Genomic DNA, 20,948 nt, shown 5'->3' with positions numbered 1-20,948 from the left:
ATGATGCGGTTTGGGCACTTGGGCTCAAAAAGTTAGCCATCACTGAACTGTACATATTAGAATTAACCAGTACTATTCTGTGGAAGCATTTGTGGTCACTGCATATTTTGACTAAATAATAAAATAAGTTTAAATAAGTAAAAGCCAGGTTAGATGCAGATTTAGAAAACAAATACAATGATTTAAAAATAATTAGCCTGCAGGTCAAACAAAATGTTCTTTTGCAGGCATCTACAGTATTACTTTAACAAAAGGTAAGGCCTACAAATGTGTTATAGTACAATCATGCCATCTGCTGGACAACTTGAGCATTATATTTTCTTGGTTATTTTGACCAAACATTAGTGTTTTAAGAAATCACAGTTTTTAGTTAAAGCAGAACTGAAGGGTAAGTGAGGCACTTGCCTCGGGCACAGCTAAGATGGAGCACAGCCAGGGATGGCCTTTGGGCTATGCAAACTGAGCAGTCGTACAGGGCGCCATGACAACGTAGGTGCCTAGCGGACAACACAGCAATCAGAGACTGGCATATTATATGAAAACATGTCTTTGGTGGTCCAATGGTGCGCAACAGCAGGAGGTGTTGATGACCATAATAACCTCTCCCTCTCAGTTATAAGTCAGAGATCAGCCTCCATGATTTCCAGCCTATGCTCTGACTCAACATTAAGCGCTGGACTGCTAGGAAGAAGTTATTATTATGTGCACCAAGAAATGTGATGCATTCCCTATTATTTACCACCAGGAAAACAGTATAGGCCTGCAATGGATGATCAGAGACAGAGGAGCCTTTGTGACTGGGTGCCGAAGTGAGGTTGACCCTGCATGGAAGTGGAGGCAGATTAGAATAAGGTATTGAGTGGATGCAGCAGTCTTAATGAGAAACTCCCCCAGTGTGTGGTTGGCAAAGATGCTGCTGACTATAGCATTACTCTTTAACATCATGGTCACCACCTACCTACAGTGTCACTGTTGATGTGTGTCTGTGCATGAATGAGGCTGTATCTCTGTGAGGATTGTGATGGTGTCACTAAAACGACAATTGTCAGGTATGCTTCCAATTAGTCTATTTTGTCCTTAAATTCCCGACAATTCTCAGTTTAGTAAATTCCCGACAATTCTCACTTTAGTAAATAACTTGGAATGTATGTATATGACTATGTATGGTGGAGTGTGCCTATGAATGTGACGGCATGTGTCTGTATATGTATGTGAATGTGTCTATGTGTGAGATACGATCTGTGGATTTTCATGCATATTATTGTATAAGGGCTATGATGTACTGTATATTGGGGGTATATATATATATATATATATCTGTACAAAGACGAGAAAATATTCTTGCACTCCAACAAAACTATAAAGTGGTACCTGTCCTTAACTGTCCTTAACTGAATAAAGAAAATTTGTATCGCTGAGAATTCCTGGAGTGCCGGTATTTTTTTGGATATTTATATATATCTGTATATATGTAGCAAACTTAAATAAGCAAAAATGTTTTACATAGAAGCTTTGCATTGTCACATATATTTTTTAAGTGTGTGATGCAGGGCTACATAGAGAGGGGGTTGAGGACTGTAAAATATTAGTCAGAATTTTAAAACATCTGAAGATAAAGATATTAAAGGACCACTATAGGCACCCAGACCACTTCAGCTCAATGAAGTGGTCTGGGTGCCAAGTCCATCTAGGGTTAACCCTGCCTGCTGTAAACATAGCAGTTTCAGAGAAACTGATTTTCACAGTGAGAAGACGCCAGTGTCCATAGGAAAGCATTGAGAATGCTTTCCTATGGTCTGACTGAATGCGCGCGCGGCTCTTGCCGTGCATGCGCATTCAGCCGATGACGTCGGAAGGAACAGAAGAGTCCCCAGCGCCGAGGGAGCCCGGCGCTGGAGAAAGGTAAGCGTTTAACCCCTTCCTCCCCTTAGAGCCCGGCGGGAGGGGGACCATGAGGGTGAGGGGGACTTATTAACACTATAGTGCCAGGAAAACAAGTTTGTGGTATTGAAAACAAGTTGTGGTATTGTCAGATGTTTTTTTGATTTGGACAAGCTAACATCTCCAGAGCATATCCTGTAATGTTGATCCAGCAGGTTGTGGGATATGCTGAAAATGTAGAAACTAGAGGGTCTACTCAATAAAGAGGGAATAAGATGGGAATTTAAAATGTAATGCCAAATTAGCCAAGTTGGAAATATTCTCCTATTCACTTGATAGTGATAGTAGTTATGCTGTACTCCCATCTGTGTCTGGATTATTCTATAATGATAGTATTCATGCTGTCATGCCATGATTTTGTTTATTCTTATTCCCCAAAATCTTGGTACTCATTTCACTGACTTCAGAAGGAAGAATGTACCTTATGGAAATACAATATCCCTACAATATCAGATATATTTATTCACTAAACCGTTAATGGTAAATAGCTGCATTAAAAATGTATGTATTCTTTTAATTGTAGGTATTCGGTAAAAAATACAACTAACTGTACATTTTCCACAATCGTCTGTTTAGAAAATAACAGAGTTATTGCAATATGCTATGCTCTTGCAAATTCACCACAATCTACACTTTGGTGAATAATTCTTTGTATAAGAGAAATATCTCCTAAAAGTTAAATTTTCAGGGCTTTAACTTCAGTACTTCCAGTCACTATAATTTAGTTTTTAATTAATAAACCACAATTTATGCTCTCTTCTTTTTTAAGTAACTTTAGGCAAAAAGGTTTTGCCTAGGCAAATATTTATTGTGGCCAAAATAGTAAAAAACAAAAAGTTAGCATTTAGTAATTATATAAAAAAAAACAGAGTGAGGAAGACAGAATGATCTATAAGATTAGGCAGAAAGAGGCTAAGCAAGTTATAAGAGCTTCCAAATCACACACAGAAGAGAAAATAGCACAGTCAGTAAAAAAAAGGGGACAAAACATTTCTTAGATTCAGAAATGAGAAAAGGAAAGAAAAACAATGATTAGTTAGATTAAAAACAAAAGAAGGAAGGTATGTAGAAGAGGATAAAGGTATAGCTGACTGCCTCAATGAATATTTTTGTTCTGTATTCACAGATGAAAATGAATGAAAGGGACCTCAGTTAAGAAAAAGGATAAATTAGTCATTTATTACACGTGAGTTTACAGAGGTTTTATTTCAACTGTCAAAAGTAAAGACAAATAAGTCAATGGGACCTGATGGAATACAACCAAAGCTATTAAAAGAGCTTAGTGGTGTACTAGCAAAACCATTAACAGATTTATTTAACAAATCATTGTTAACAGGAGTAGTCCCAGAAGATTGGAAGTTAGCGAATGTTGTGCCCATTCACAAGAAAGGTAATAGGGAGTTGGGCAACTATAGGCCAGTAAGCCTTACTTCAGTAGTGGGGAAAGTGATGGAAACCATGTTAAAGGATAGGATTGTTGAACATCTAAAAACACATGGATTTTAAGATCAGAGACAACATGGGTTTACTTCAGGGATATCATGCCAAACTAATCTTATTGATTTTGACACTGTTGCACATAGAAGGCTTATCAATAAACTGCAATCTTTACAGGACCACTCTAGGCACCCAGACCACTTCAGCTTAATGAAGTGGTCTGGGTGCCAGGTCCAGCTAGCTTTTACCCTTTTTTTTTTATAAACATAGCAGTTTCAGAGAAACTGCTATGTTTATACTGAGGGTTAAGCCAGCCTCCAGAGCCTCTAGTGGCTGTCTCATTGACAGCCGCTAGAGGCGCTTGCGTGCTTCTCACTGTGAAAATCACAGTGAGAGCACGCAAGCGTCCATAGGAAAGCATTATGAATGCTTTCCTATGCGACCGGCTGAATGAGAGCGCGGCTCCTGCCGTGCATGCGCATTCAGCCGATGACGTCGCGAGGAAGAAGAGGAGGAGGAGGAAAGCTCCCCGCCCGGCGCTGGAGAAAGAGGTACGTTTAACCCCTTCCTCCCCTCAGAGCCCGGCGGGAGTGGGTCCCTGAGGGTGGGGGCACCCTCAGGGCACTCTAGTGCCAGGAAAACGAGTATGTTTTCCTGGCACTAGAGTGGTCCTTTAAGTTTGGATTCCAATATTGTTGAATGGGTAAGGCAGTGGCTGAGTGACAGGCAACAGAGGGTTGTAGTCAATAGAGTATATTCGAAGCATGGGCTTGTCACCAGTGGGGTACCTCAGGGATCTGTACTTGGACCCATTCTCTTTAATATTTTTATTAGTGATATTGCAGAAGGTCTTGATGGTAAGGTATGTCTTTTTACTGCCAAATGGCAAATGATTTAGGTAAACTAGAAAAATGGTCAGAGTTGTGGCAACTGACATGGTCTTAAATTAGAGGGACAAAGGTTTAAAAATAATATCAGGAAGTATTACTTTATTGAGAGGGTAGTGGATGCATGGAATAGCCTTCCAGCTGAAGTGGTAGAGGTTAACACAGTAAAGGAGTTTAAGCATGCGTGGGATAGGCATAAGGCTATCCTAACTATAAGATAAGACCGGGGACTAATGAAAGTATTTAGAAAATTGGGCAGACTAGATGGGCCGAATGGTTCTTATTTGCCGTCACATTCTATGTTTCTATGTGCTCTTTAAAATACCATTTCATACCAACAGCCAGACGACTCCAGAAAGTGACCCCTGCTTGCAGAATACTGCTTGGAACCCCTCATGGAAATTAAAAGTATTGGTGAACAGGGGTACTTTACTGGAGTACCAGGTTATGTATTGATGAACAGGGGTAATTTTCCTGTAGAGCCTGGGCATCACATGGCAAGCAGGGGCCACTTACCCCACTTATTTGTGAGCAAAGAACACTTTCCTGGAGCACCTGGGGCATCTATTGGAAAGTTTTACCTCCCTGGGATTCATGGTAGCTTATTTGCGACAATGGCACTTTTCTTGAGGGGTTCATAGTCAGTTTCCAAAGATGCATGGGTGTTTATTGCTGAGCAGGAGACCACTTTTTGGGGTTGTCTGAGTGGCTATTGGTGAGAAGGCGTCACTTTCCCAGCTTGCCAGGGCTGTGTTACTTAGGCAAATATAGCTTTGAAATCTGAAAAAAAAACACAAAAAAAAACTGTGTAAAAGTATTTTAGTAAAAATAACATATACATTTTGACACACAACTGGCTAATGGTGCTGGTATTGAGGTAACCCACCATAAAAATACCTCTAAGATTGTTGGGAATAATACACTTTGCCTATACTGACCCAAGGCTCAAGCTACAGATGACAGGATGCTCAGTCTGTTTAAAATTGGCTAACTTGGACATGTCAGCTATTTGAAATAATATAGTTACATAGTTACATAGTTAGATAGCTGAAAAGAGACTTGCGTCCATCAAGTTCAGCCTTCCTCACACCTGTTTTTTGCTGTTGATCCAATATACTTTGTCTATATACAATGCTTAGTGAATATACCCCTAGACAAGAGCTATAGAACATCGTGTAACAAGTGTTCGTGTTATATCCTGTATGTTTCTGCTGTTGGCCTTATTTTATGTGTTTCTCCCTTTGATCATAACTGCATAGTAATGTGTAATTTAGAATTGCGTAAGTAATATCGTTAATTCTAAGTGCGTATACATATTAATTCTAAGTGCATAGTTAAAGTAAAACTTAGCTTTGAGCAAGGCCCGAACATGAAGATACACCTGCAAGCTTGCTATAGGTTAAGATTATAAGATAAGATAGATAATTTTATTAGGATTGGATAATGTTTGTAAAGACCACCTCTGTTTCCTGCTGAATATAACCTGTTACACGGCTCATTAAATGTCAGAAGTCACTTTGAACCTTGCATTGTCTTGTCTCGTTTATTGGGGCTGCTCACCAGCTGGTTTGGGGACTAGGAGAAATACAGAAAGTTGCAAATTGATACAAAAGGCCATGGCAAGGGAAAAGGCCTGACAGAAAATTCCTCAGTATCATAAGATAATATTTTATAAACCCACTATAAAATGTTAGAATTATATGAATAAATTATTTGTTATTTTTTTGCTGCTTTGAAAAATTCAAAAATGTATGAACATGCAATACAAATGTGCATGTGTCTGCTCAAATGGTCAGAAACAGACTCCACGAGGGTGGTATGAGGGCCCGACGTCCACAGGTGGGGGTTGTGCTTACAGCCCAACACCGTGCAGGATGTTTGGCATTTGCCAGAGAACACCAAGGTTGGCAAATTTGCCACTGGTGCCCTGTGCTCTTCACAGATGAAAGCAGGTTCACACTGAGCACATGTGACAGAGTCTGGAGACGCCGTGGAGAATGTTCTGCTGCCTGCATCCTCCAGCATGACCGGTTTGGTAGTGGGTCAGTAATGGTGTGGGGTGACATTTTTTGGGGCACAGCCCTTTATGTGCTCGCGAGAGGTAGCCTGACTGCCATTGGGTACCGAGATGAGATCCTCAGACCCCTTGTGAGACCATATGCTGGTGCGGTTGGCCCTGGGTTCCTCCTAATGCAAGACAATGCTAGACCTCATGTGGCTGGAGTGTGTCAGCAGTTCCTGCAAGACGAAGGCATTGATGCTATGGACTGGCCCGCCCGTTCCCCAGACCTGAATCCAATTGAGCACATCTAGGACATCATGTCTCGCTCCATCCACTGTCACGTTGCACCACAGACTGTCCAGGAGTTGGCAGATGCTTTAGTCCAGGTCTGGGAGGCGATCCCTCAGGATACCATCCGCCACCTCATCAGGAGCATGCACATGCGTTGTGGAAGCCACACACACTACTGAGCCTCATTTTGACTTGTTTTAAGGTAATTACATCAAAGTTGGATCATCCAGTAGTGTGTTTGTCCACATTAATTGTGAGTGTGACTCCAAATCCAGACCTCCATGGGTTGAAAAATTTGATTTCCATTTTTTTATTTTTGTGTGATTTTGTTGTCAGCACATTCAACTATGTAAAGAACAAAGTATTTCAGAAGAATATTTAATTCATTCAGATCTAGGATGTGTTATTTTTGTGTTCCCTTTATTTGTGTCCTTAAGGGGTTAACTATTCTTGGATACGTTAAGTCTGGCCACTCTGAGGTCCGGTTATACGTTATCCTTATTCCTAGGTGTGACACAGTACTGCATGCTGGATCAACTTGCAATCCTGACACTAGGGACACCTCCAAGTGTTCACTCCTCTTACGGCCACAAGAGGCGCTTCCTGGTGCAGCGCTGCACAGTAGGCAGAACTGCCGTTCAGCGTCTCCACACTCTGCACGGGGACGCTAAATTTACCTCAGAGATGCATTGATTTGTTCTGCCCCGCCCCCATCCCTATGGGAAAGCAATGGATTAGCTAAAAATCAGCAGTTCTGATGATATTAAGAAGGCAGATCAGGGCCAGTGCCGGCGGACCCGCATGGCGCTGGAAATAAGGTGAGTTTTAACCCCTTCTAAGGGGGTTACATGGGGGCAAGCCACCTAAATGGTGGGTTAAACACTTAAGGGTAAGAAATATATATCTTTGTGTTCCTGACTCTATAGTGTGCCTTTAATAATATAACCATTCCTGCCAGGGCCGGCCTTAGGCATTTTGACGCCCTGTGCGAAAAATCTTGACAGCGCCCCCCCCTCCCCCCCCCGTCATCCATGTATGCTGTAATGTTTGTGTTGTCTGTGTATGTGATAGTAGGTGTGATGAATGTGTGTGATATGTATGCTATGTGTGATATTTGTAATGGGTGTATTAACAGTGTGTGATATGCGTGTATTGGTTGTATGACACACACACACAGAGTCAGACGGCCATACACACACACAAAGGCAGACAGTCAGTCATACACACAGACACAGACAGCAATACACACAGACACACACAGGCAGACAGCCATACACACAGACACACACAGGCAGACAGCCATACACACAGACACACACAGGCAGACAGCCATACACACAGACACACACAGGCAGACAGCCATACACACAGAGGCAGACAGCCATACACACAGAGGCAGACAGCCATACACACAGAGGCAGACAGCCATACACACAGAGGCAGACAGCCATACACACAGAGGCAGACAGCCATACACACAGAGGCAGACAGCCATACACACAGAGGCAGACAGCCATACACACAGAGGCAGACAGCCATACACACAGAGGCAGTCATACACACAATCACACACACAGAGGTAGACAGTCATACACACAGAGGCAGACAGTCATACACACAGAGGCAGACAGTAATACACACAGACACACACAGAGGCAGACAGTAATACACACAGACACACACAGGCAGACAGTCAGTCATACACACAGACACACACAGGCAGACAGTCAGTCATACACACAGACACAGACAGTAATACACACAGACACACACAGAGGCAGACAGTAATACACACAGACACACACAGAGGCAGACAGTCATACACACACAGACACACACACACAGGCAGACAGTCATACACAGACACACACACAGGCAGACAGTCATACACACACAGACAGTAATAAACACAGGCAAAGAGTCACACTCACCTGACAATCCCACAGTTACCTGTGGAGTTCATTGTGGAGGCAGTGCAGCTCCTGGTGACTGTTTGGTGGGGAAGCAGGGACTCCTTCCTGCTTCCCCTGCAGCAGTTTTCCGGCGCTTTTAGCTCCGCCCCCGCCGCACGGTAAGCTCCGCCCCCGCTGCAAATTTAAAAAAATAAAAAAAATTTTTTTTATTTTTTTTTTAAATCCACGGCGCCCCCTGCTCCATGGCGCCCTGTGCGGCCGCACAGCTCGCACACCCCTAAGGCCGGCCCTGATTCCTGCCAACACCAGAGTTATGGAGGTTTAAGGACAGGGCTTATTTTTGTATTTTTAATTACTTATAACGTCAGTAGCTAGCTCACCCACCCACCCACCACTCCACATCTTGTTAGCCCTCGCATTTCCCAATTCAATAAAATATATTTTTCCATTTATATTTTCTTTCAGTCCACCCAACAATCACTTACTCAAAATGGTAGTCTGAGGAGTGCCTACTAGAAGAAAGGCTGAATTTAAAGTCTCTTTTCATGTAGCTACTCGGGGGTGGATTAGAGGCATTTGTCTTCAGTCACACTTGGGTGATATACATACATAGATGGTATCATAAAAAGAACATGTTATTCCACAATAAAATATAGTTATATAAATGATAAATTAGTGTTCAAACGCAAGGAAATTGGTCTAGATGAAAATGCTTGTTCTTGGGTAGAACATTGGCTTACAAATAGAGTACAAAGAGTTGTCATTAAAGGGAAACTCCAGTGCCAGGCAAACGATCTGTTTTCGTGGCACTGGAGGGTCCCTCTCCCTCCCACCGACCAATCCACAGTTAAAACCCCTTCAGTCACTTACCTGAGGCAGCGGCGAAGATCCTCCTCTGCGCCGCTCCTCCCTGTGCTTACGTCGGCCCGTGGGCGAGACTGATCCCGCCCACCGGCCGAGGAGACCTAATGCGCAATGCTTTCCTATGGGGATTTGAGCGACTCTGGAGGTCCTCACACAGCGTGAGGACGTCCAGCGACGCTCTAGCACAGGTTTCCTGTGCTATGAAGCAGGAAGTTCCCTCTAGTGGCTGTCTAGTAGACAGCCACTAGAGGTGGAGTTAACCCTGCAAGGTAATTATTGCAGTTTATAAAAAACTGCAATAATTACACTTGCAGGGTTAGGAGTAGTGGGAGTTGGCACCCAGACCACTCCAATGAGCAGAAGTGGTCTGGGTGCCTGGAGTGTCCCTTTAGTGGTAAATTTTCAAGCTGGACAGAGGTGGCAAGTGGTGTCCCTCTGTTCTGGGACCCCTTCTATTTAACATGTTTATAAATGATCTTGAAGACAGCATTGAAAGTCATGTTTCAGTGTTTGCAGATGACACAAAACTGTAAAATAATACAATGTGAGCAAGATATTGCTTTGCTGCAGAGGGATTTAGATAGACTGAGCACTCAAATGGCAGATGAAATTTAATGTTGAAAAATGCAAAGTTATGCACTTCGGCGTAAAGAATACACAAGCAACGTATACCCTTAATGGAAGCGAATTAGGGATAACAACACACGAAAAGGACTTGAGAATTGTTATAGACAACAAACTATGCAACAATGTGCAATGTCAATCAGCAGTGACCAAGGCCAGTAAGGTATTGTCATGCATGAAAAAGGGCATTCATTCTCGGGACGAGAATATCATTTTGCCTCTTAATAAATCACTGGTAAGACCACATATTGAATATGCTGTGCAATTTTGGGCACCTGTTCTAAAGAAGGATATTATGGCACTAGAAAAAGTGCAAAGGCGGGCTACAAAATTAATAAAAGGAATGGAACATATCAGCTATGAAGAAAGGTTAACAAATTTAAACCTATTTAGTTTAGAAAAACGTCACCTGAGAGGGGATATGATAACATTTATACAAATATATTCAGGGCCAATACAAACCATTGTGTGGAAATCTAGTCACAAACCAGACTTTACATAGGACACAAGGGCATGCGTTTAGACTGGAAGAAAGAAGATTTCGTCTAAGGCAAAGGAAAGGTTTTTTTAATGTAAGAACAATAAGGATGTGCCTGAAGAAGTGGTTTTATCAGCGTCCATACAGATGTTCAAACAGCTACTAGATGCATACTTGCAAAAACAGAATATTTAAGGATATAATCTTTCAATGTAGGGTAATAACTGCTTGATCCAAGGATAAATCTGACTGCCATTCTGGGGTCAAGAAGGAATTTTTTTCCTAGCTTGTTGCAAAATTGGAAGTGCTTCAAACTGGGTTTTTTGCCTTCTTTTGGATCAACAGCAAAAAAAACTAATGTGAGGAAGGCTGAACTTGATGGACGCAAGTCTCTTTTCAGCTAAGTAACTATGTAAATGTAACCAAATTATTATAAAAAGGCATAAAAGTTAAAATAAAATCTGATTTTATATATTATATACTCACATACATATAAACAAACATTTTATATCCACAATGTGTGCTCTTGACATGTGTGCTATTGATCTGGTGCGAAACGGTTTGCCATGCTCGGTAATTGGTAACACAGTTGTTCTTGCAGAGGTAACATGGAGATTCTCAAATGCATTTCAAAATACATCCTGATCAATCAGTTTGAAAGGTCAAGCATGGGTCTCCTGTCAGCATGAGAGTTTAAAGTCAGAAATTCAACATGTCATCACGCAGCTTCCCGGAAGAAAGATACATATAATAAGGTATCTGAAAAGAGAAAAAAGTAACATTTATTCAATTACTAGAATCTAATAACTCAACAATCAAACTAACACACAATTTCTAGGCTGAGACAGAACTAAGCATACAAACACTTCTTATAGTTATACATCGTCTGCCTGTTTCATAGTAGCTTGTAAAATAAAATGAAAGGCCATCTGGCTGTCCTAACATATTATACAGTTAATCCAAACACTGAAGCGGTCATGGTGCCTGGAGTCTGTATATGCAGCATTTAGCATATTTTTGTTTCTATGAAACGAAGTGCTGGCTAATGTCAATTCGGTGTAAAACTGATGCCAGCATGTACAGCCTTCTTGCCTAATGTCACTACCTCATTCCTGCAAATGGGAGTAAAGTCAGGTGAGAAGGATCAGGAAAAAAATGTTAAGCTTGGTTTTTGGTTTTTTTCATTATTTGTTTGGTGTTGTGAGACAACAACCAGCACAGAAGGCATTACTCCAACCAAAAACAGTGTTTTACTAAACCCTTTAAAGCACTGGGAAGTGCAATCACTAGACAGTGGATGAAACCCTGTCTACATATGCCTGTTTGCTCTAGGACAGCCTATTGCACATTTCATGTACCAAAAAAAAAAAAAAATGAAGTGACAAACAAAAAAACAGCTGCCGCTATAGATACCAACAATTTGCATATTGACGGCTTGCCCATAAAGCATAAAAACACAAACCTGACCATGAGCACTTCACTCTTTGTGGCATTAAACAACCGTCAAGTACTGGCTGACCAGTAAAAATCAGTGGCAGATTATGCTGTTCTGGGTTAACAGCAGCCTGTAATGAGCAGCAATACAGTAATAAACCAATAGGAAACTAGTCGCTAACTAGAAGGTGGCACCATTCCCATAGAGAATAAGGGGAGTCATCAGATGCTGTTTAACCCCTTAAGGACACATGACATGTGTGACATGTCATGATTCCCTTTTATTCCAGAAGTTTGGTCCTTAAGGGGTTAACAACTTGCTTTAAGTAGCAGCAGCTGGTAACTTGTCATTTCCTGTGAAAATTGCAGTTCTTAGGAGATAGGCTTATAGAAAGCAGTGGCTGACTGGTAAGACGATGCAACCAGATTGTAAATAAGCTCTATGTGCCCATAAATGGTTTACTTAGAAGCACACTCCATTACACATTAAATGTTGGGGAGCTACAGATTGGCTGTCATCTACACATGACGTCCCTATGCATAGACTTTGAATTGGATCATTATATTAATTATTATTGTTTTTGTCACTCAGAGAGCGCCACACAAGAGTCTTCCTGGATGAGGTCAAAAAAATGAAAATAAATGCAAATGTTTTTATCACATAGCATATTTTCATATTGTGAGAAAGATTCACTTCCACAAATGTTGTATAATCAAGAGGAAGAATAATTTGCCATCTGCCTGTGACACAAAAAATGAGGAGGTGGGCAAAGGGCTTCAGGAACCTTGAGCGATCACTGCAAATATAATGAATAAGATGTTGGGAAAGAGAAACCGGTAGATCCTTGTAACAGCATATACTTTAGCAACATGTTTATATATATATATATATATATATATATATATATATATATATATATATATATATATATATATATATATATATATATATATATATATATATATATATATATATACACACACACACACACACACATGCTTCTACTGACTTGGCTGCCGAACAAAAAACAAAGATAAAGCTGTATATATCACGTGTGTGTTTGCTTTCCTTTCTGTACAGTATACTACATCACCAAGCGGAAATATAGATGGGGTTTACAGACTGCTGTACCACTTGTCAACCTATTGTTCTTTGAGTGCTACTTCTACAATCTTACCCGTAGTGTAGCTCTAGTAAGAGAAAGCTGAAACTGTCCAGTGATTAGTTAGCAGCTGCACAGAAACAATTTAAAACAAGGATTATTTTTATCTAAGAATAACCCAATCTGTTATGTGTTCCTACACAAAACATCTGTTTTCATGATGGTGCTTCATTACATGCTCAGTCTGTGAACACCACATACTGGAAATACAAAAAATATTTATTGACATGTTGAGATTCCAGGCAAACTTCAGATCAAAACAAAATCACTAAATGCTCAGTACCAAGAGACTAAATCTGTTCTTATCTTATAGATGATGGTGTGCTTTCTACCTTTACCCTACCTCTAGCCTTTATTTTAAAGTGTGAACATTTTTCTTCAAAATATTGATATTCCCCCCCAATTTATTTTGTGTATCCCTGAATTTATACATTTATGCAAATTAAATAAAATAGTACCTTCTACGAGCTGTTGTCTGGATAATGACTTATCTTCTAATCTACTCCAGGACTGTGACAAATTTCTAATCTCTGCCAGACGATCATAGCTCACTTCAAGGAGAAGCTTCCTTGCCAGGTATCTAACTGTGTGTTAAGAATCTAGTAGACAAACACAGATGCCAGAGCAATAAAAAGAGCATATGTTTTCATTTCTTTTTTTACCCCGTTATTAATTTGATTATCTCAATCTCATGAAGTCATAACTCCCCTGAAGGAACATTCTACCCTGTACTTTATCACTTGTTTAAAATGGTAGTACTAATGCATATTCCGTGGATTGGATCAGCCAGAACAAATAATACTACCTATTGCAGATTAAAAGGGTGCTCCAAGCACGTTAGGCTAGGTTACAGTTATGTATGTGAACTGTTTTAATCATCTCTATTTTTAAAAAAAACTAGTTCTGCTCCAAAAATACTACTCACCATGATGTCAAATTAGATTAGAAAACTGACACAAATGTTTATGGAATACGCTTGACACTGCTAAAGAAACTGTGAGTGACTTGCTGGTTGATCAGTGCTCAGAGCAGGAATGCAAAGCCTAGAAAGTTGCAGCAAATCCTCCTGGAACATCAATAGTATATATATATATAGAAATGTTCTTTTAAATTTTAAGGTTAATTAGCAATGTTATTCTTTAAACTGAGAATGCCAAGTGAATTTCAAATTAAAAGATCACTACAGTGTTAGGAAAACAAACTCGTTTTCCTGGCACTATAGGGTTATTAGGTCCCCCCCACCCTCAGGGTCCCCCTCCCGCTGGGCTGAAGGGGTTAAAACCCCTTTAGCCACTTACCTTTATCCAGTACAGGGCTCCCTCCCCAGCCGACGTCAGCTCTCGAGTGGAGCAAGAGCCGCGCGCATTCAAACAGTCCATAGGAAAGCATTTCTTAATGCTTTCCTATGGACGTTCTGCACGCTGAATGCGATTTTCGCATCCAGTGTTGCAGAAGCGCCTCTAGCGGCTGTCAAGAAGACAGCCACTAGAGGCTGGGTTAACCCTGCAATGTAAGCATAGCAGTTTCTCTGAAACTTCTATGCTTACATCTGAAGGGTTAAAACCTGGGGGACCTGGCACCCAGACCACTTTGTTGAGCTGAAGTGGTCTGGGTGACTATAGTGTCCCTTTAAGGTCAAAATAGCTGATCTGGAAAAAATATCTAAGTTAGCTATGCGGTCAGTTTGGATACAACAGTCTTAAATTTGAAATTCACTTTGAATTCTCACTAAGTAAATAATCCTGTTGGTTTTTAACTGCAGTTTGTAACCGAAAGATTCACTTTAAAAAAAGGATGACAGATAATATAAAGGATACTGATTTCTGTACTGTTTCTCTATGTCCTGTAACCACTCGAGCATGTCGGCTATTGAAGGACTGAGATTAGAACGCATGAGACTGGTTTCAATGCCGATATCATCTGCATTCACTTCATAAATGTACAGCACAGACCCAACATGGTGGCTTACAGCATCTCTTACTTTTTGCAGAATAGACCTAAAAAAAAAAAAAAAAAAAAAATCGAGGAGCCATATAAAATTTTCATTAGAGCTAGTTTTGCACAAAATATAAAAACGTTACCGTTAATTTCATGTTTCCTGTAAATAATAAACCAAGCAACAGTAGCAAATATAAATAACATTATTCATGACCTCATTGCTGGACAGGAATAAAAAGCAGTGCCAGAGTTCCTCTGCCAATTAAAATGTGGTCATGCTTCAATGCGGCACATTGCTCTGTTATTACTACTTAAAAGGTGCCAACACATTGAACAGAGTTATAAAATGGAACTCACTATTTTTTACAGTTTGGTTGTTATGACCAAACATTTGCTATAGACTTGTCAGTTGTCCCAGATCCAAAATTTACCAAATTAGTGTGTTTTTTTTTTTTTAATTATTATTATTATTATTATTATTAATAATAACCCTCACCCCATACTTCTTTTTCAAAATACAATTTATTTTGCCTGTGTACCATGTATTCTTGAAGATAATAAAGGCAGATTTGGTCATGCTGTTAAAAGGAACACTCCTTAATGCATACATAAATAACTACATCTAATTAAAGGAATACTCCAAGCATCATAACCACTACATGATGCAGTGGTTATCATACCAGGAGTGTCCATGCGCACACACACCTCTCCCATTTTAGTAGTTAAATCGTTTGCCAATGGTTTGACAACTTAACTGGAGTCAATTGAGAGGTGAAACTCCTTCTGTTAGAGCTAAACACTGCTGTGCGGGGCCAATGTATTGGCTGAGGACATCAGCAGATTGCTCTCAGCCAAAGAGCTAAGCCCTGCACTGCCAGATGGTGACCGCTGCCTTGCAGCGCACAGGTGGGCTGTCAAACAGTTTGACTACTTACAAGCAAGTTAAAGGAAGACTCTAGTGTTAGGTAAACAAATGTGGATTCCTAAAAAAATGCTTATCCAAAAATATTAAAGTAAAAACCATGTATTGATAACACTATATTGCTGGGCTATTTAGGTGTCAGAATAGAGTAAAATGTATTTAGCGTACCTTGTCTCCATAGTCGCACTGGTCTCGAGATCTTCAAGCCACCCTGTGCCAATCAGCATCATCTTTATAGGGAGAATTCAGCGTCTCCTACCTAACCCATAAAGTCCCTCTAATAAAAAGCAGCATCAATGTACACTGCCTTTACATTGCTGAGCCTGCAGGGGCATGCTATATACACCAAAACCACTACATTAAGCTGTAGTGGTTCAAGTAACTATATTGTCCCTTTAAATCAAGGCCATAATCTATTTAAAAAAAAAAAAAAATAGGGAGTAATTTTTCTAACAAGATATTCCATTTAATTATGTATTTTCCTTTATTCAGTTAACTTTAACTGAAGACTATTACAGGTAACTACTACTCTGCTCCAAAATGAACATCATGGATGTACCAATCTTACATTTTGTCATTCAGTTTCTCTAGAGTAACCTCCATTGCTGCCTTAAGTTTGTATTGGAGACGTCCCTGTAGATCAGGAAATTCATTTAAAGGGCTGTTCTGCAAATTGACTTTTTCACATGCTTGCAGCTGCTCTGACAGATTGCTCAAAGCAGCAACTAATGGCTCACACTCCTGGATGGCAAGTTTCCATTCTTTCTGCTGCTGTTCAATAGCATCGAAACACCGTCTCAGTGATTGCTGAAGAGATCCATATGTGGCTTTCTCAGACATCCTGCAAATAAAACCAACATAATAGAATAGACTACTGCAAAGCCTCTATAATGCATTATAAAATATCCTTTTTGTTTGTGTTTATGTATGCACGAAGTCCTATCAAATCTATCTACTTTAGGTTTGTAATATCCTTGTAAAGCTCATTTTTATACATTGATAATGCATACAGTTATAATCCAAATTTTTCAACCCCTATTGAAAGTCAGGTTTATGTCACAATTTTTCAGACTTTCAGCTGTTTTCAATGATCAAATCAAGCAAAAGCAAATTAAATAGCTCAAAACAATGAATGTTTCAAGTGGTTTCCTCAAACTCAACTGAAAATGCAACTTGTAATGACTGCTCCAGTCTCAAAATTATTTAACCCCCTAAATAAAATCCCTCACAACAGCACAAATATGCAAATTAGATGTTGTTTCAAGCACACCTGATGCAACTAATCAAGGGCACCAGGTGTGCTTGAACTGGAACACTTGAAATACCTGTACTGGCTAGGGGTTTGTGGAGTGTCACGTTTGACTGTTAGAAATATGGCTATGGTTAAAAGAATGGTCCACAAAGTTAAGAGAAGAGTTCATCACTCTTCACAAACAAGGAACAGGATACAAAAAGATCACAAAGGCACAAGATGTTCCTATAGACACCATTGGAAGCATAGTTCGCAAGTTCAAGAGTGGTTACACTACCTGGATGGAGCAGCAAAAGGAAACACAAGCATGTTGTGTGGAGCTATTTTAATTGCTTTTGTTTGATTTTTTAATTGCAAACAGCTGAAAGTCTGTAAATTTTAACAATAAACTTGATTTTCAATAGAGGTTGAATAATTTTGATTACAATTGTACACAGACAACCTTAAAAAAAAATAAAAAAATATTAGCAATAACTTAATGTCTGGTGCATTGATGTTACCCCTCTTCGCGATCAATGTACATCAATGCATTTACAAAAACACGTTTCTAGTGGCTGTCTATCAATAGATGTCCCATTTTCCTAGGATGCCATCTTTTGATGCCGTCAAATGTGGCTAATGCTTCTGATGGAGCATTTTAACCAAGAAAAAAAAAAAAAAAAGAGAGAAAGCAAACCTTTTAGATTGTACTTCAGGAAGACTTCGTATATCAGAATGAGACACTACAGTCATAAATGTGTACAAATTATCAGTGTTACTTGTTACTTTGTAACTGTATCTGATTCCCTATACTCTGAGTATAACCGCTGTAGTTCTCCCAAACCCCAATTGAAGCAGTGATTAAAGCTCTGGTCAACCTAAACATCAGCCTAGACTTGATGAAGGGTACAACAGCAATATTTTATTCTGGCCAGATGGTCTGCTTTTATACACATCATGGTTACAGTCAAACACGCCCATAACACGCCCACAACATGCCCATGGATTTCTTAGGCAGCATGACTGTGCATAAAAAAGAAAAAAAAAAAAAAAGAAAAGAAACTTAAATTTTCATAGAAATGTAGGTTTATTTTGAAAAGTATATATATATATATATATATATATAAATATATATATATATATATATATATAACAAACAACCAAACAACAAAACAACAAACAACAGCATCCCCCTCTACGAAATCTCAGTCCCCCCACCATATACTAAATCCTAGTCCTCCCCCTATACTAAATCCCAGTGTCCCTACCCCTACTAAATCCCAGCAGCATCCCCCCCCCCCCCCTCTACTAAATCTCAGAACCCCCCTCTAGCCAACAAGCAGACTCCACTCACCTTGCCGCTGCCAGTATGCGACTCCAGAGTCCAACCACTGGTGTCATATGCACACAGTGCCAAAGCGGATCCTCCCACTACTTCTTGCAACCCTGTGAAGGTGGAGCACGTCAACGTCACATCGGAATGTGATGTGGCGTTGCGTGCCTCCGTGCACCTCCAGGTACGCCACTGTCCAGCTGTGGCCATCGCAACACAGACAGACACACACACACACACACATCATTCACTGGAGTCCAGTGGGGATCTATCTGGACATTTTCTTCCTGCTCCTAACTGGCTCCCTCACACGCAGTTTAGTGATGCCGGAATATGACGTCATATTCCGGCACCAAGCATCACTACAGATGGCTCGCATTTCAGGGTGCTCCAGCTGGCTCTTAGGTAGCGTTTGTTCCCATTAGTCTCAGGCACCCGGGGCAAGCTACTACAAGGCGGTTGGGGAGATTTAACTTCCAAACAGAGAGTTGTTGTATAAGGCACATAGTCGGTGGGCAGGAGGCGAGCTTCTACACTCCTCCATGAATTTGTGGAAAATGTCCAGGCCAAGGAGCGTTTGTCACAGTAACCAAACACATTTTGTCTCTTGTTGGAGACTTCGATGATTGAGAAAGTCTCCAACAAGAGATGAAACGTGTTTGTTTACCACGGTAATAGAAAAAACAGAACTTCCGAAGCCCGCTAAAAATAATAGAAAGAGCCTGCAGTGGATGAAAGTTTTGAATCTCTTCTCAGCACAGACCTCAAGTATTTGACGAATTTTAAGCAACAATTCTGTAGGCACACTTTCTAATCTTTAATAAAGCTTCTTATACGGAACTTGTTACACGCGGAGATGTCCTCTTTTTGATGCCCACTTGAATGCTTCTAATTCGAAAGGTAAATTCCAGGCTCAAAGACGGACAGCCAATACACAGCCCTTTATGAGGCCAGCCTGTGGGCTATAAGACTTGCTTTGTGCCTTCACTGGCAGGAGGAGGAGAACAAAGATCTCCCTCACCAATCCAAAGGCAGTTTGTTCTTGTGGATTGAAAAGCGAGGAGAGAGGAGCCAGAAGATTAAAAGTTCAGAGCAATGGTCCGAGGAGCTCGCAAGAAGACTGAACTCTGCCTGCAGGCAGAGTTACTGAATACCACTGGACCAGCAGGCCCTGCAGTGTCCCCCTCCCTGTGAAAAAAAGATTAGAAAAAGGGAGAGGGGAAATTACATTTTGTTCCTTTTTTATTTTTTCATTATATTATAATGAAAGTGGGCTCAGGGCATGCCAAGAACTATCTACTTAGCAATATTGCTCTTTATTCTCTGGAAATACTCCATCTTCACCTCCTGGTAGATAATACTAAGCAAGTGATGGAAAATTGTAATATATATTGAAAAAAGCTCTCTGCAATGCTGACTTTTGTACATTTCGCCAAACACTGACCTCCATTTAGTAAATACAAAATCATCCCTTCTTTATATCTTGGACTTTTAATAAAAGAACACTCCAGAATTATAAATACATTTATTGCCAAAGTGTTTTCTGCCCCCTCAAAATTGCATATTTTGAAAAGATGTCTGATGGGGACAGCGTCACTTGGTGTTCAGTAGCCCGGGGATGCAGTAAGTTTTACTTACCTGAAGCTGTGCCTTGCAGCCAGCGCCATGCTTGTCCAACCGGGGCTCTATACCTGCCACTAGCCCACATCAGTGTTGTATTGTCACGCATGCACAAGACTACAACACTGGTGATGTCCATGGACTAACCTCCATAGACAATGCCTTTTTCCTGCATTTTGTAAAGTTTAGAAAAAATGCATAAGACAAAGTAGTTCATCTTATGATATCCTTTAACTGCGTAAGTATTTCATGAAGATTTTATCATTACGAAATGCTCTTTTTTGGGAGGCTGGAAAGTGGGTGACAAAGTTGCTGAATATATAGTCTGTGTTTTCAGTACGACTAGATTTGCAAACATGGGTTTTAAATCACAAGCCAGATGAAATAATAAACCAAGGACACTAGAAACGTGCCAGTTAAATAATAGCTTTGCATTTAGCTTACTTGCACTGTAATACTTTAGTCTCCATTCCTACCTTTCAAACAATAAATAGTTTACACCCAAACCACGTGATTAACCATACATGTTATGCCACTAGTTCCACAATTATACTGAAAATAAAACTGATATGAGAGCGTTTTGTTTTTTTTTGTAAATTCTATATATAAAAACAATAGGACATTAGAGTTATAAATCACATACTCAGATCACCATAGTTTTCAGGGCAGAAAGGAAAATCCTTACCTTTAACACCAGAAATAATTTACATCGGCCGCATAGCATGTCGGGAACTGAAGTTCTCAAAGTTGAAATACGTCACACGCAGAGACGTCACAAACAACTTTATTTATAAACAACAAAATACACAAACTGTAGCATACACACCAGTATAGTAATGTTATATTTAAGCCATCAACTCGTATTCTGGT

The 20,948-nt window shown here is 40.2% G+C and overlaps 1 protein-coding gene across 4 annotated transcripts; it reads right to left on the bottom strand.

Annotated features, from left to right (window-relative positions):
- Positions 1 to 10,908: 10,908 nt before the first annotated feature.
- AIRIM (AFG2 interacting ribosome maturation factor) lies at positions 10,909 to 20,831 on the bottom strand. Of its 4 annotated transcripts, XM_063444491.1 has the most exons (6): positions 20,764 to 20,780; positions 17,647 to 17,770; positions 16,463 to 16,735; positions 14,852 to 15,031; positions 13,493 to 13,614; positions 10,909 to 11,196 (listed from the first exon to the last, which is right to left on the bottom strand). In XM_063444491.1, exons 2-6 carry the CDS (start codon positions 17,667 to 17,669, stop codon positions 11,156 to 11,158), a joined length of 639 nt encoding a protein of 212 aa, XP_063300561.1. In that variant the 5' UTR covers positions 17,670 to 17,770; positions 20,764 to 20,780; the 3' UTR covers positions 10,909 to 11,155. The 4 variants fall into 4 exon arrangements, with proteins under 4 accessions (XP_063300561.1, XP_063300562.1, XP_063300563.1 ...); XM_063444492.1 differs by lacking the exon at positions 17,647 to 17,770 and having other exon boundaries at positions 10,910 to 11,196; positions 20,764 to 20,831; XM_063444493.1 differs by lacking the exons at positions 17,647 to 17,770; positions 20,764 to 20,780 and adding an exon at positions 20,722 to 20,759 and having other exon boundaries at positions 10,910 to 11,196.
- Positions 20,832 to 20,948: the final 117 nt, after the last annotated feature.

This window comes from Pelobates fuscus, chromosome 1 (genome assembly GCF_036172605.1).
Source record: "Pelobates fuscus isolate aPelFus1 chromosome 1, aPelFus1.pri, whole genome shotgun sequence".
NCBI classification, from domain to species: domain Eukaryota; kingdom Metazoa; phylum Chordata; class Amphibia; order Anura; family Pelobatidae; genus Pelobates; species Pelobates fuscus.
This window is presented reverse-complemented; position numbering and strand designations above follow the sequence as displayed.